The sequence below is a fragment of the Gekko japonicus genome, unplaced genomic scaffold, assembly GCF_001447785.1.
Source record: "Gekko japonicus isolate JY-2015 unplaced genomic scaffold, Gekko_japonicus_V1.1 scaffold443, whole genome shotgun sequence".
NCBI lineage: Eukaryota > Metazoa > Chordata > Lepidosauria > Squamata > Gekkonidae > Gekko > Gekko japonicus.
This window is the reverse complement of record NW_015172565.1, coordinates 253462-269586: the sequence shown is the minus strand read 5'-3', so window position 1 is coordinate 269586 and position 16125 is coordinate 253462. Positions and strand designations below refer to the sequence as shown.

The 16125-nt window shown below is 42.5% G+C and overlaps 1 protein-coding gene across 1 annotated transcript in view; it reads right to left on the bottom strand.

Moving 5' to 3' along the window:
- Positions 1–16125, bottom strand: part of UTP20 (UTP20 small subunit processome component) — an 82442-nt gene that overhangs the window by 11972 nt on the left and 54345 nt on the right. The window contains exons 41-51 of the mRNA XM_015421304.1: positions 15124–15428; positions 13636–13775; positions 13297–13453; positions 12514–12615; positions 11066–11233; positions 9383–9549; positions 8367–8508; positions 7279–7395; positions 5758–5928; positions 1641–1769; positions 984–1094 (exon numbers count right to left, since the gene is read on the bottom strand). Of these exons, the coding sequence (XP_015276790.1) occupies positions 984–1094; positions 1641–1769; positions 5758–5928; positions 7279–7395; positions 8367–8508; positions 9383–9549; positions 11066–11233; positions 12514–12615; positions 13297–13453; positions 13636–13775; positions 15124–15428 (1709 nt within the window). The remainder of the gene's footprint in view (positions 1–983; positions 1095–1640; positions 1770–5757; positions 5929–7278; positions 7396–8366; positions 8509–9382; positions 9550–11065; positions 11234–12513; positions 12616–13296; positions 13454–13635; positions 13776–15123; positions 15429–16125) is intronic.

The following is a 16125-nucleotide window of genomic DNA, read 5'->3' as shown; positions in this document are numbered from 1 at the left end:
CGAGTTTAACTTCCAGGAAGATATTTATGGCTTTTTGCTTCTATGGCTCAGGTTTAGTTCCACAAATAAATTGAGAAGACAATCTCATAATACAGAATAGTGTGGTTTTGTAGAATATGTTTATCAGAGTCATGGGCAAAGCTCCGGGTCTTCCATGACAAGAGTCTGAGCCAAGAAAAAATTTGGCCCAATTTAAATGCAATGTTGGTGGGACAGAAGAACTCACCCATGTGATATAAACCCCAAATTAAATAACTGGACAATCAATGCACCACTAGACTCCCAGGAACAACAACTTCAAGCGGTAACAGCACACATGGAGTAGCTGAGGGCTCACATGTAGTGGCTGAGATGTCAGGCATGTACAACATCACACAAGTAAGTTCTTTTTGCTTGCCACAAGCATGTGGAGCTCAGACCAAAGTCTGCAATCTGTATTATTCCAGTTAAGAACATTTGCACAAGTTTGCTTATCTGGGAGACTATATTCTGTCAATTATAAGGAGTGAGAACAAACTAGATGGCGTTTGGAAGTCAAATCCTTGATGACTGGAAGTCTGATGGGTCTCTCTCCAGAAAAATCACAAACCCATCTGGACAATCAAAAGGAGTAGGCACTCACATCTTTTAAGAAAAAAATGTGAAAGCTGAGATTTTCAAAGTAAATAACTGTGTTCAATATCAAACACTTTTTTTTCTGGCCTTCTGCAGAATCCTGAAAGCCCTGCTCGTGTCCCAGTCCAAGTTAAAAGTAGTTTATCTGGGTGTAAACCAAGTTAACTCCATTGATATAGCTGGAACTTACTAAACACTAAACCAAGTGCACGATCTTAACCAGTTCCTGCAATGAACTCTCCGCAGTCATGACAGAAAGAGATCTGGTAAGTGCCAGAATAACCACCAAGGGAGCTTCTAGGAACAGTTGTAAGAATAAAAACAACAGTGTGTGTGGGGGGGGGGAGAGACCTTTAATTTCTACAAACCTGTCTGCATTGGATTCGAACTTGCTCACTTTGGCCTGTGATGGCAAAGTTTGCAACCTTCTGCATGACACCATCAATTTCAGGCACAATCAATTTTCTGGATAATATAGCCTTTGAAAAAAAATAAAAAAGAAATCTGAGTCAAGGTAATTTTTCTCCACACTCTTGTCAAATACAAGACAACTTATGTTATTTCACTGGTTTTACATGCTTTTTTATGCATCTTGAAATGTTTCTGGCCAGAAATTTATCTAATGTATAGATATCACTGCAGTGGCTTATGTACCTGAGGAAATTAAGACTCTCAGCTACGAATTTCTACGAGGACCTGTGTCCTCTGGGCTAGCTGTTAAACTGAAAGAAAGAAAAAGTTCCACTGTTAAGCTGACACGCCAGGATTACACACAGTATAAAGGCAGCATTCAGGACCTCTTCCATACAGAGCACGTTTAGAATTCCATTCTCTGAGGTCTCCTTCCTCCTTGGAATATAATCTCCTCAACCACAGGCAATTTAAACTCTTCATAATGCACATTAAAAAGATAAAGATATACATCCAAGCTGTATTTAGGGCACAGCACTCAGCGCTAATGAAAAATTGCTTGATTTCAATTTTAAGAAACAAATATTAAAACAAAATGTGGTATGGTGCAATACCTTTAAGAGCCCAAAAGCAGTGGTTTGTCGTAAGGAGTCATAGATATCTTCCTCCGCATATCCAAGCAATACTTGAAGTTGCTTATCTGTTACATGACTCTTTGTGTTCCTCACAAGCAGAGACACACACTGTAAATTTAAAAAATGCAATTATACACCTGTGATGTTCTACCAGAGACACAATCCTCAAAGCTGAAGGTGGGGCTCCCTTCAGAAGATCCTTCTAGTTATTGATATTGGTGGAGACCCCCAGGAAACGCTTTTCCATAGTGGCCTCAGCCTTATGATACCTAATGTCAAAGACCATGCAATCAATTCCTACAGACTTTGTAGAGGATGTTTTTCCATTTCCCCAAGCTCTGTGATAAAACTTATTATTTTTTTCACTCTGGCAATGAACTCCTTTTTTATGATGGATAGTTCTAACAGATTGTTTTAACTGGGCAGTATGAATTTTAATGAGAACTATTTGGAGACCTCAGAAATAAGTGGTCCACAAGTTTCGCAAATACATCATTTTAAATCTAAACAACAATGAGATTCAAGGCTCTTCTTCTGTTCCTAAGTTTCAAGTGAGTTTGCGGGTGACTGAAGAACTACAAAATAACCACAGCTAGCTATTTTTCCTCATCCAATCTGTCCAGGATTCCTGAATCAAGTCTCTATATGTCAAGGATATTTTGTTGGATCAGAGCAGGAAGGCAAATTGAAACACATGGTTTCACAGAGACTGCAGATTACTTTAAAGGCAGATCCAGTGGAAAGTATTTATCATAATTCTGAGGAAGCTACTAAACCTTAAAAAAGGCTACAAAGATTCAATTAAACAAACAGAAGGCTCTAGCTAGAGAATGGAGTTGACTTATATCTGCAGTTAATAATAATGACAACATACGCTTTTGGTCTATTGTTAACTCTGCCATCAATCCACCATTTAAAATTTTCTCCTGCAATGCCCCACATGTCTGGGAAAATCATTTTAAAGTACTATTTTCAGAAGATGAAGCAATCATTACATCTTCCTCTACTGTTTCTCCTGTTCCCTTTAGGCCTGACATTTCTAATAACGAAGCTGAGCTTTCCATCCAGGCTCTCTGATCAGGCAAAGCAATCAGGCCTGGCTTAATCCCTAATGATTAATGATCGGCCAAGGTAATAGCACCAGGCTTTTACCAATTCTTCTACCTTCATTCCCAGATCCTGGAGAGAACCTGTTATTTTTTTTTATTGGTTTTCTATTATAAATGTGCCAAAATTTGGCCATCATCATTTCATTGCTACATTTTTGCAGAAATCTTCATAAAATTCAGAAAAAATTACCTTTGCTTTTTACACTTTAGATTATACATTTTTAATTTATTTTATTTAAAACTGTTAGATTATACACAGCCAAAAATAAACCTCATTCATTGAATTAAACCAAAATTAAACTCTTTCAACCATCTATAAAAACCAGACCAATAATTTTCAAAACTCTCTAGACTTTTTTCTTCAGTGATAAAGGTTAATTTCTCCATTTCTGCTATATCAAACAATTTAAAAATAAACTCGTCTTTAGATGGAACAGTACCATCTTTTCATCTCTTAGCAAATACAATCCTATTATTGTTCAGATTTTCGAAAAAGGAAATAGATCAGACCTATGCTGTTAACACCAAATTAGTTTGTTTTCCTCATTGGATAAATTATATTTTGTGTGCTTTGGATTGCGTCTGGGGCCATTTTAGGGAATGAGCAAATCCGGTTCAGGGGGGCCTGTTCAACCTTTAGACCATTGTCTGATTTTGTATCCTCTAGCTGATAAAAACACAGCTAACGAGGATGATTGTATGCAGGTTTTATGGAACTTAAGAGAGTATTTGATTCTGTCAGCTGCATTAAGCTATGGGGAAACTTAGGGAAAACCACCATAGATAAAAGATTACTAGGCATCATTCAGTGCCTGTATTTTGATCCAACTGCCCAAGTCTGCTGTGGAATTGAGGGTCATTTATCAAACATATTTCATTTGGACACAGGAGTTAGACAAGGTTGTTTAATGGCGCCACTGCTGTTCAGTTTATATTTAAATTACATTGCTTTAAATTTCGACAAATCTTGCCATTCACCTAAACTTGCTAATACTAATGTCCCTATTTTACTTTATGTAGATGATGCTGTTATTTTATCACAAACAAGGATTGGCTTACTAAGAGCTTTAAAATTTTCTCTAATTATTGCAGGAATGAAACCCTATTGTTCAATTATAATAGATCTAAGATTCTAGTATTCTCTAAAACAGGAGGCGGACCGTCTCAAGATGGATTATAGATGGATATCTAATTGAACAAGGAAAAACTTTTTTCTTATCTAGGTATTCTGTTCTCAGTTGATCTACCCTGGAAATCTCACTTTAAAGTTGTCCTTAATAAGGCAAAACTGTCCTTTGGATCTTTCAGAAATTTCTTTTATTCCAAAGGGGACAGATATATATACCTGGAGCTCTTCAGATTTTCAACCTGAAAGTTGTTCCCTTGTACTCTTTGGATCTGCAATTTGGATAAATACAGTTGCAGGGAAAATTGGCATTCCACTCTCCCAGTTTCTGAGAAAACTAATTGTGTTTCCAACATTACCTCGCAGGCAGAATATGAACAGAAGTCACTAGAGACTAGAGCATAGCTCCTTGCTTTTAAGTGGAGGATATATATTTTTTCTGAAGACAGTCTACTTGCTCTACTGGGAAAAGACTCTTAAATCTACATATGTAGCTGAAAATGGTGGACAATAAACTATTATTAACTGGTATGACCTCCCAAAATAGATTGGCCTGGCGAAAGCATGATTCTCTTATCTTGATTAGGAAATGCGTCTGGGAGATTGACCATCGCAGTACCTTAGTGAGAGGCCACCACATTTGTTCTTCTTTGTTTTATGGCATCTCCCCTTCTAATGTACTACCCTCTTATCTATTATCTCTCAGTTTCACGGTTTTGTAGGGCATTCTTCTTTGCAAAGTTGAACATCATTCCTTCTATGGTTTTACAAGGCAAGTTTGCTGGCAAGGTATATTCTGACAGAATCTACCCTTGTGGCCTGCAAATGATCGATACACCTTTCCACATTTTGCTTGAGTGTCCTATGTTTGTGACTATCAAGAACCACTAAATTATGCCCCTATTAAGCAACCACTTACCTCCCTACTCTCTGGGAAATGTTCTCTTCTTATTCAAAGATAATGACCCGAAAATTACATTGGCTGTGGCTATGTATCAGTCCTTTTAACTCTTGATTCCAAACAGAATACCTAGAAATTTTCTGCTGCTCAAAATTATATGTATCTATGAGCTTCTAGGGAAAGGAAAATAACCACAATACTGGACCCCCTATAGCAGGGGACCCCAACTTTTTTGAGCCTGTAGACATTTTTTGGAATTCTGATAAAGCATGGTGGGTGCAGCCACAAAATGGCCACTACAGGAAGTAGAGCCAATCACAAAATGGCTGCCGCAGCTTACTTTCAGTCACACAATGAAGATCCCTGCGCTATGGTAGGTAGAAAATTTACTGTATAAGGCCATCGGCCTTCACAATCTAAAACAATAAAATACATCAGTAAAATATAACTATATAGTACATATTATCTAAGACTCCAATGGCCAATCATTAGCTGTGCTGGGCAAAAGCCCCATCTGGCCCTGCCCACTTTCTAAAAACATTTGGTGGGCACCAGAAAAGGTACTGGCAGGCACCTAGGTGCTGACCGGCACCATGTGGACCCCTGCTCTATAATATTCCGGATCAGGCCTTCTCCACCCACTCTCTTTTGTATCCTATGCAGAAGTTCCCAACTTCTGTTGACTGACAGGGCTCAGGGCCAGGCATAAGCTGTCTAGCTACCAGGCAATAAGTTGAGAACGGCTCCTGAAACCAGTCATTGAATAACATGTCAATAAACTTTTTTAAAACGTGACTGGACAACACAGGCATGCTCATTCTCAGCTGTTTCCAAAAGAAAACTGAAGGCTCTTCCACCACACAGATTATCCACACTTCCGCCACTTCTTGCGGGCAAATGGATTCAGATAGAGCGTCTCAGAGAATTAGCGCTCGAGCTGTGCCTTCGATGAAAACTTACTTTGAAACAATTTATGACCAAATGGAAATTCTGGCCCTTAGCTGCTCCTGGTTTGGCAAAGTCCTTCAGCAGAAGGAACAGATGCTTGATCAGCTGTTCCATGTTTGCTTCTACAGCTGGCAGAGGAAACTTTAAGATCCATAAAAGGGACTGTAGAGCACCAGTGACCACCTAGGAGAGAAGGAAAGAGAAAGAAAAAGAAAACCTGTGTGGGCCAAAGACTGGTTAGGCAGCAGCCACAAGACCCTGACTGGAATGTCTTAAAGAAGAACCCATGTCTTGGGTAGTTGGCCATCCAGCCACAGCCAGGCCTAGACTTGCTTAGCTTCAACAAGGCTGCTATGTAGCATGTCCAGGACTTAAATGTTTTTCAACATAGTTCTGTCAAAGTAATTGATATAAGCTGGGTCTTGAAGTTCTGGTTTTTAAAAACTCAGGCTCAAATCCCTCTGCCATGGAAGCTTGCTGGATAATCTTGGGTGTAGCCTACCTCACAGGGTTGTAGGGAGGATAAAATGAAGTAGAGGATAATAACATAAACCACTTTGGGTCCTCACCAGGGAGAAAGGTGGGGTATAAACTAACTAAATGGATAGATAAATAAATATCACCCTGACCTGTATAGCCCAGGCAAGCCCGATCTTGTCAGATCTCGGAAGCTAAGCAGGGCCAGCCCCTGGCTAGTATTTGGATGGGAGACCTCCAAGGACTACCAGGGTTGTGACACAGAGGCAGGAAATGGCAAGCCACCTCTGAATGTCCCTTGTCCAAGCCCCACTAGGGGTTGCCAGAAGTCAGCTTGACTTGATGGCAAATAAATAAATATCTAAGCACAGAACCAAAAGAGAGATGGATCTCAGAATGGTCTAATGCTTACTGATGCCAAAGTTTAAATCTGCCTGAAATGTTTTCTGAGGGCCAATTCACATGACTTTTTGTACTCTAGCACAAATACTCAAGGCCAAAATATTTACGGAAGTGAATCATTATGAGGAGACAAGTGCATTTAAGAAGCCTGGGTTTCCACCCCCCGCCACCCCCATGCACACATACACATGGTCCAATCCTCCCCCCCCCTACGTTTCCATGTATATTGCAGGGAACCCCCAACCATTTTGATGCAACAGCAATCATTTTGATTCATTATTGCTGCCTAAAATGCAGTTTACACCAGAGTGTCTGCACCTAAGTACAAAATATGAAGGTCTTGAAAGAGAAGTGCTGTTATTTCCAGATGTGGAGAAAAGGACTCTGGATACCCAGTCTAAATGTACCAGTGGGTTTTATCTTCTGAGCTCTTCTCAGTAGCCATAAGGGTTAGAAACATACTTAAATGCAGCCAGACAGTAGACTCAGGCTTGTTCTGTTATCTAATCTGGCATCTAAGCGATCAGTAAGCAAAAAGTGGGCATTCTTCCAACTTCTTTATTTACTTTAGCAGCAGCATAAAGAAAAGAGCCCTGGGAGAACTTCAGCTTTGGCCCTGCAGAAGACCAGCTCCACCCCACTTCAGAATCCTACCTTAACGTCTTTGGACTGAAGACAGCTGATCAGCAGATGTACAAAAGGATCCAGCATTTCTAAAACATTCCCATCCGAAGAATTTATTTTGGACCTCTTCAAGCTCATGTGGAGCAACTGCACAGCAAAGAAAGCCAAGGCATTACACACATACACACACAGGAGAAGCACTCAGATGAAAACAAGGGAAACTTTCAGGTTACAAACACTATACAGAAGTCATTTAATATGATGAGATTCTTCAATTACATCTTGGAAATGCAGCAGTGATCTCAACAAGGGAACTTACAGGCAGGGAAAGTGATAGAACAAGTACAAATACAAATACAATACCTTTATTGGCATAAAGACAGAACAAGTAGATGTAAGGAGATACACCACGGTTCCCTCTAAGCTGGGTTAGTGTGAGCTAGTTCACAGTTTTTTAGCCTCCAGCTCACAGATTTTTGCCTTAGCTCAGGAAGGATGGCTCCGGAGCAAACTAATTTTTGCAGTAGCCAAATCACTCGCTCACAACTTTAATGCTCATAAAGCAGAATTTTTGCTCTCAAGACTCCACAGCTTAGAGGGAGCATTTACACACACATGCACAACCTCAGCCCCGTGCTGCTTACGCATTCCTCTCTGCCTATTTAAAAAGAAGCCTCAGACAGTCCCCCAGGGGAGGAATGACTCATAAAATGATGGCTATCCCCACACTACTCTAAAATACTACCTCAGACGTGGGGATGAAGAATGAGAGGTCACAATGGCACAGCCACCTCACAGAGTAAATTGTGCAGCAAAGTAGGGCATGGCTCTTGTGGCCAAGGAGGTACAGTTCATCTCCCACCCCACACTACGGCCTCTCAGGTTGTCAGAAAAGTAACCATTCACAGGGAAGCATCCCACTACCAGAGGTGCTTTCCTCCAGTTCCCTGACTTGGAACAGCATATAAGAGGAGAAGGCTCCTTCCACCAGAGGAAAGCCCCTTCACTAGCAGAATGGATCTGCAAGATCCAACGCATGAAGCAGACGGCAATGGTCTGCCTACATTACATTTTTTTAAAAAGAGCTTCTTTTTAAAGGTCTGGGGCGTGCGTCTTACCCGAAGCCCTGATTCAACCAAAATGTGCATGTTGGTCCGGCTGCTCACTGGTGCTTTTTGCCCTCCCCGAACTGGGGTTGGTGGAAGTAAGAGGCAGCTCTCAGGTTTCAAACGAGGATCTGGAGGAGGTGGGGCTTTTGTTCTGGAAACGAGCATAGATAAGGAAAAGTAAAGCAAATACTTGCTACACCAACTCTGAGCCAAGAAAGGACACACACCCCCCCGCAAAATCGGGGTTGAACTTCTCATGAATGCCTCAGAATGAGTCTGACCAACTATTTCCAAGTAATCTTAGTGACTTCAGCAAGACTGCTTTGGATTAAGAGTTTATTAATTGCACCTTTTGTGGCCAAGGTGAAACTCTGACCCTCGCACTGAGGGCTGAGCTTTGTGCTTGTGGGCAGCCTTCTCCCTCTTCCTCCCCTTGTCTGCTCAGATTTCCTCTCTTGCTTCCTGGTTCAGCAAACCAGAGTTTGGCATGTGTCAAAATCAGGCAAGCCATGGATTCTGGTTCTGGCTTGAAGGTAAACCACAATTTTCACACAAAAACATTTGCCCAGTTTGATCATCATAGCAAACTATTGTTTACACGAACCAGGAAGCAAGAGAAGGAGCCAGTGTTTGGGGGAAAGAGAGAGCAGAGAAGCATGACTCACATGCCTGAATCAGGCCCATGCGTCCTGCGCACTCAGAGTCGACAGATTACCGCTCACTTACCCAATCTGATCCAATAACCTTTATTTGCATAACTATGCTCACTTACCCTAGGAGAAAGTAACCCACTGCTGATCTAACTTTAAAATGGCTTCACTGAAAGTAACAGAAGTACACATTGGGGGGGGGGGGTGTCCATAGGCTTTACTTCGATGGTTGTACTTATAACAAAGAGGTTCCTTTCTTCTGTTCTTCAATATATATTTAAAAGGCATCACATCACAATTTAAAAAGTGGTTCAAGCAAGGAAATGAGAAGAAGTTTGATTTTATAGAAGAAATCATAACTCCTGCTAGACTTGCCTTGCTTTCTCTGTTATTAATGGCAGATTTTCACTAATCAGGCCATGGCTCAGCAGAAGAATACATTCGGCAGTCATTGCTGTATTCATTATCAATCCAGACACAATGCGGCGTAGAGTCTCATGCACCTTCCTGGACATCTTTAGACTTGTGGTATTCTCTAAAATCTGCAAGTAAGTCAACATCACAAAAATCACCTTAATGCTCAGAGTCCAAACATACAGAGTCATTTTAGACCATGTGATCTGCTTATGATGAAGGAATAGGGAGGAGCCGTTTTGGACTGGGGAGATCAAAGTTCACATCCCCACTCAGTCACGAACCTCAGTGGAGAACCTTGGGACAGAGTGTATGCTACCTTGACTTCCTTGGAAGAATCATAGGACGGATGGCTAGCACTTTATATGATGTAAGTTAAGTTTTAATGACTTGTTAGATATTTATATATTTATTGTATTATGTTTTTATGATGCTGGCCACCCTGAGCCTCCCATGGCAGGGAGGGAGGGGTACAAATCTAAGTAAATAAATAAATAAATACTTAGTCTGCCTTTTGCTGCACATTCTGAAAAGGCGCAGTATTACATATCTCACCTTTTTATTTTGAGGGCCACCTCAAGCAGATCTCTGAAGAAGTGGCCTATAAACCTTTTAAGTAAATAAATACCACATAAAACCCGCATCCGCTTCTGTATTACTAGGAACACCCTCCCATAAAAACTCCCATAAAACCCTAACTCTTTCATTGTGTCACAGACTGCTCTTTTTGCCTGCTCTAATAGGAAATTCATACTAATGATCCAACTGGTTGTTTCATCAACGGACATCTTTACACAGCAGACAGCAACCGGCAGTCCTTAACCACATCCTGGAAGGCCACCGATCCCATTAAAAGCCCTTCACTGTCTGCTTTCACTGGAAAGGTGAACGGCAGCAGGCAGGGAAACACATGAGGAACCACAACTCAAAATGAAAAGAATGAGGAGGAGGAGGAGATTGGATTTATACCCCGCCCTTCACTTGGAGTCTCAGAGCGGCTTACAAACTCCTTTCCCTTCCCCTCCCCACAACAGACACCCTGTGAGGTGGGTGGGGCTGAGAGAACTCTGACACAAACTGCTCTTTTTCAAGGACAGCTGTGCCAGAGCTTGTGACTGACCCAAGGTCACATCAGCAGGTGCAAGTGGAGGAGTGGGGAATCAAACCCGGTTCTCCCAGATTAGAGTCCGCACACTTAACCACTACACCAAACTGCTCCACCTGGTTCCCCTTAGTTACCCTTGTCATCCCTTATTCAGGAAATTATGTTAGCGACCGAGGCAAGAGCATTGTTGAGTAGGAACAGACTGTTCCTTATACAGAAAAGGGCGCACATGTGGTACAGGGAGCTGTTTTGTACAACAGAGAAGAGGGGTTTTAAAAGTGGTGCCGACAGTTGGCTCTGTTTTGGACCACTGGCCAATCCCATAAGAAGTACTCTAGGCTATGAGATCACAGTGCTGATCTCTAAATTTCTGACCTGACAGAGCAACAAGGGCAGGACACTCATGGCAGAAGCTCCCATGCTGCCAATGTAATGCCTAAGGGAGACTTACAGTGTACTCTCACCAGAAGAATTAGATTCCCTTATCCACAGCACAACACACTCTGGCATCCCAGTGAAAATTAACTGTACCCTCTTACCTCTTTTAATGGAAGAATAAGCTTAGTCACATGGTTCTTTCCAACATACTTGGCAAGAATTTCATAGGAATCATAACTCTTGCTTCTGCGAGCTTCCATTGCTTTGGAAACTATGGCTTTCACTTCCTTCTCTTCAGCAACCTCCCCAAACAGTTCGTGATTGAAAATCTTTTCAGAAGATAATGGAACAATTAGTTATAGCAGGGCAGTGATTGTTTCCCCATATCCACGGCTGAATGCATTTGTCTGTATCCAGCCACACACACTGAAATCTTAAGGGCACTTTTTTGGAAGAGAGGACAGCAGTTTATTGGTTCCCGGTGTGCCCCCCACCCCCACCCCATTTCCCCCCCTATGTGCTTCCTGAGGGTCCACTGAGCTTCAGGAAGAAAATCTACAGGGATTCAGTGACTGAAGCAGGAGGGGGGGACCAGCAGAAATTGCACTGCCAAAAATGTAAAAAAAAACCCTTGAGGCTTTGGAACTATGAGGCTGGATATAGGCCATTAGTTTAATGTTTTGATCTGGCCCTTCTCCCACTGAAGGAACAAAAGATCTGAAAAGGGCGCGGGGGGGGGGAGAGATACATAATCTTCAGCTGATGAAGCTGGTCAGCTCCTGAACCAGGATATCTGGTGACTTCACAGGAGGCACATAGTCAGTGTGGCAGTGTGGCATAATGATTTCAGAATCAGACTAAGGCTGGGGAGCCATGAAGCTCACTGGGTTGGCCTTGGGCCACTCACACCTCCCCATCCTGACTACCTCTCAGGATGGAGAGGAAGAGGAGAGAACCATATCCCCTAAGCCTCTTGGAAGGAGGGCAAGATTTTGAAAAATGCCACAGGGAAGTACAGCCGTAACCATCCCAATCCACCCCAATGAACTCAAGAGCAGAGGGCTGGGCCGAAAGAACTGTGAGAGGAAGAAAAATATCTGCTAGTGCTGTTCTGCAATCACTTGCGCAAAAGTTCAGACAGGGCTATAATTAAGTAGTCTCTGTAGCAGCTCTCAGACTTCTACCTGTGCCAGGTTATGCAAGCTCTTATGCAAGCAGATCGTCTTGGGGTTTGCTTTTACTTTTCCTAGGCAGTGTTCCAGGACAAGGCATCAAGGAGCCCTTCCATGAGTGGGAGGCGCGTTCCACGTGCAAAAGGGCACCTTGTGGTCCCACCCAAGACCCTGATCAGCAGAACTAAAGGCTGCAAAACTTAGTCTGAAAGTGGAGAATATTCTACCTGTTCCTTTTTTTCTCTCTTGCACAATGGCTTGTTACTTATTTGGGCTCCTTTATGAAGGATGATCCCCCCCCCCAATCCAAAACAAAAAAATAACCCCCAGCATCAAGAAACCTGGAGTTGCAGGCCCAAGCCAGCAGTTACATCTCCAAAACAAACACTCTTGTTGCACCTGACACTGCTGACAAACACCAGTTTCGAGTAACTTACCTCAATCATAAGATCTAAGCAGGGATCTAAATCACCAACATGAAGCCTATTACTGGCAAGGCCTTTCAGCAAGAGGTGGACAGTGAATGTCAGCACATGAACCTATGCAAGAAAAAGATATCAAACTACTTTCTGCCTGTTTGGTGGAAGACTAGCACAGACACATCACTGGGATGGAATACAGATGACAGCTACATCATTCTGAGCAACTTCAGTACCACTAACTACAAAGTCAACCTGCTGTATAATCCAGCATAGCTCAAACTTCTGGCCCCCTCTGATTTCTAAACTTACTTTGCCTTCCAACTCAATACCAACACCTGCCCCACAGCAGTGTGTGTAGAGATCCTTGCGTGCAGCGTACCAAGATCTGTGGACTGGGTCGCTAAACCAAGATTGCCATTACAAAGGGGAACAGAACAAGGTATCTCTGATCCCCTTCATAAAGCCTATACAGGAAACACAGCTTTAGAAAACAGCAGCTCTTCCCACATCTGGCCTGCATGATGGGTCAAAGTGGAGGAGCAGCAGGCCCAAAGAAGACTCTCCACTAAAAGATGTTCAAACAAACCATGTTTTGATGGCCATAGGAGAAAGGCTCTAAACGCCTTAGGGTCGTATCTCCACACACACTTTTCCTACCCTTTTCAGGATTCTTTATCCTGAATTGGTGGTATAATCCAGCCATTGTACACAGCTAAGGAAGCAACACTTCTGATTTGCCCTGTAAATTCCTCCCTCTCTGATCAAGAATTACAAGGAAGAAGAAAACCAGGACTTTACTTGGTAACCATGGACGAGGAGTGACTGCATCTCTTTTAAGACATACTGGAAGTAGTGTGCTCCCAAAGCCTCCATCATTTTCATCAGGGTGTTACGCGCAATGTCCCGGATCTCCTGTGCTCTGTTTCTCAGAAGAGAACAGACTCTCAGGAGAATGCTGGAAACAAAGAAGGGCAAAAATCACCAGAGAAGTCGAACAGAGGAGAACTGAACACATGTTTAACTGGGTAGGACTGCTGTTCAGGATTACTCTATGGATGCTATCCAGCAAATTAGCAGTATCCTGTATTTATAATGTTTAACTCCAACAGAATTAACATCCTTGAGAGAGGAGTGTACCTTGGCAAATTTTCTTCCATGACATCTTTTGGAAGAGACTGCATCAGCTTGACCATTGCAAAAGCCAGCGGCACCCGAACCACCTCTTCATCATTCACAACTTTGGACTTCACAAGCTTGTGCTCTTCATCTCTTTGTACCTGCAAGATACAAAGACAGACCCTCCGCAAAATCAATTACTAGAGAATCTGACTGACCCCTCTCATTGTACAGCGGTCTTAGACCTATGACCAGATAGAAAAGCTGTGGTAGCTGCTTGTGACAAATTTTTACTAAACAGATTTTTCAGTGAATAAGGCTGGGTGGACATCAGAAACGTGCAGGCTAAACATAGCTAGTTAATTAAACTGACACATATAAGAGTTTACAATGATACAGGAATATGGTAGCTGGGGGGGGGAGGGAGAGAAGAGATGGAGAAGGCACATACTCTGTTTTCAGATAAAAAGGAACTGCATAACCACAGCTGAAAGTAGGGTTGCCATATCTCCCACCTCCAACACCCACTGCACACCAGCACTCCGGCAGTCAACAGTAGATTTTTTAAAAAAACAATCACTGGCTATGTAATGTCATGTCGATGAAAAATCCAGGTGTCATCAATCCTCTCTAGGAATTGCTGGGAATTCTATGGTAAAGCCACAGAGTTCCCAGCAATTCCTAGAGAGGGCTGACATCACTTCTGGGTTTTTCACAGAAGTGATGTCACACCATTGCTGAAAGAACTGCCCCCTATGTCCCCTGATCACCCAGAATCCTGCTGGTTGCTAGGCACAGTTTGCCAGCCCAAGTTAGACAAATGGAGTTACTTCTGTGAACAGTGATGTGTATGCATATATAGAGGAAATCGCCTTCAACTAGAGAGGTTAATTTAACTTTATTTTGTATAGTAAGAGGAAGTTAGTAGGAAGCCAAGGAAGACCACCCTTTTTGACCCTAAGGATTACCATCCATTTTTGCCTTTCATGGGATTCTCAGCTCAGCTGGCCATATTCAGAATGCCAATCACTACAATAAATGTGCCTCACCCTTATTTTGAAGGCTCAAATGGCATTCTCTTTATACACGTGCACAGGGAAGTGAAAATATACACCCACTTAGCATAGACAGGAAAAGGTGTGAGTAAACTCATGTTTTTTCACTTTGGTATCATGCAAATTGGGAATTCTGTGCACCTTCCCTTCTGAGAAGACACAGCCATTCCACCCACAGAAATGGCATTGCTGGCTTGCAGCTAAAGCTACTTTGTGGGCTTCAGCTGCTGTTGAGTGGACGGACAGCTAGATATTATTCACCAAAATACAGATCAATAGTTGTGGCAAGCTTTATACAAAAGCTAACAGCCTTCCCTTCAAGTCGCACTTCCTGGTGGGTTTGAGTGGGGCAGGGGGAGGCTCTGAAAACTTTCAGCTCTTATATGACCGCCACAGCTTCAGCCACTTAAAGTCAGGATGTACTTAGATTATACTGAAGTATCTAGAAATTCACCTTTGCAATGAGACATCTGTGCATTTTTGGCAAGATGTTCCCAGTTACTGTTTCTTGAATATTTTTAATCAGACACTCCAACTCTTCCTTATTCCTAGGTAGGATGGAGATTGCTTTTGTAGTTTTCTGGCAATTCTCATTTTCTATGTTAACAGACTGATTAGGCAGAGAACCACTAAGCTCCTTTCGTTTATCAGCATCCTCTGGAAGGTTCTCGCTCGTGTGTTGACCTTGTTCTCCATCACTCAGTTCCATCTCCATAGCTTCATTCTCCACTTCAGTCTCAGCATCCATAACTTCAACATCTGCTGGGAAGATGAGGAGGGCGTAGCTCATTAACTGAGTACACAGTTCAACTGGAGATGTCAAGATTTAACCTGGCACCAGTGTTCCCTCTAAGCTGAGTTAGTGTGAGCTAGCTCACAGGTTTTTAGCCTCCAGCTCACACATTTTTGTCTTAGCTCAGGAAGGATCGCTCCACAGCAAGCTAATTGATGCAGTAGCCAAATTGCTCGCTCACAACTTTAATGCCAGTAGCTCACAAAATAGAACTTTTGCTCACAAGACTCCACAGCTTAGGGGGAGCATTGCCTGGCACCACATGCATTCAAAAGATCTCTGTTGGTAGATGCTGTGGAAAAGCAGCTGCCAGTTAGAGCACACAATACTACTGAGCTAGAGGGGCCAATGGGCTTACTCAATATAAGGCAGCTTCACATACTTGAAAAGCTGTGGTTGCTTTGGAATAAGGAAGTTGTCACGATGGCCATCACTGACTGTGCCAAAGCCTAATGGAAGATTTGTATGAACCCATTTTATAGTCCTTATTTAATGTGAAGCCTCTTCAGACAGAAATGGGATAAATCAAAGGTGAGGATACACCCCCCCCCAGCATGTCAGCAGAAATCAGTTTGCACAAATGCTACTCAGGCAAACAGGCAAAGACCATATGTTTCCAGTAGATTACACCTACTGACCCTCACTGTAACACGGCATTTGGAT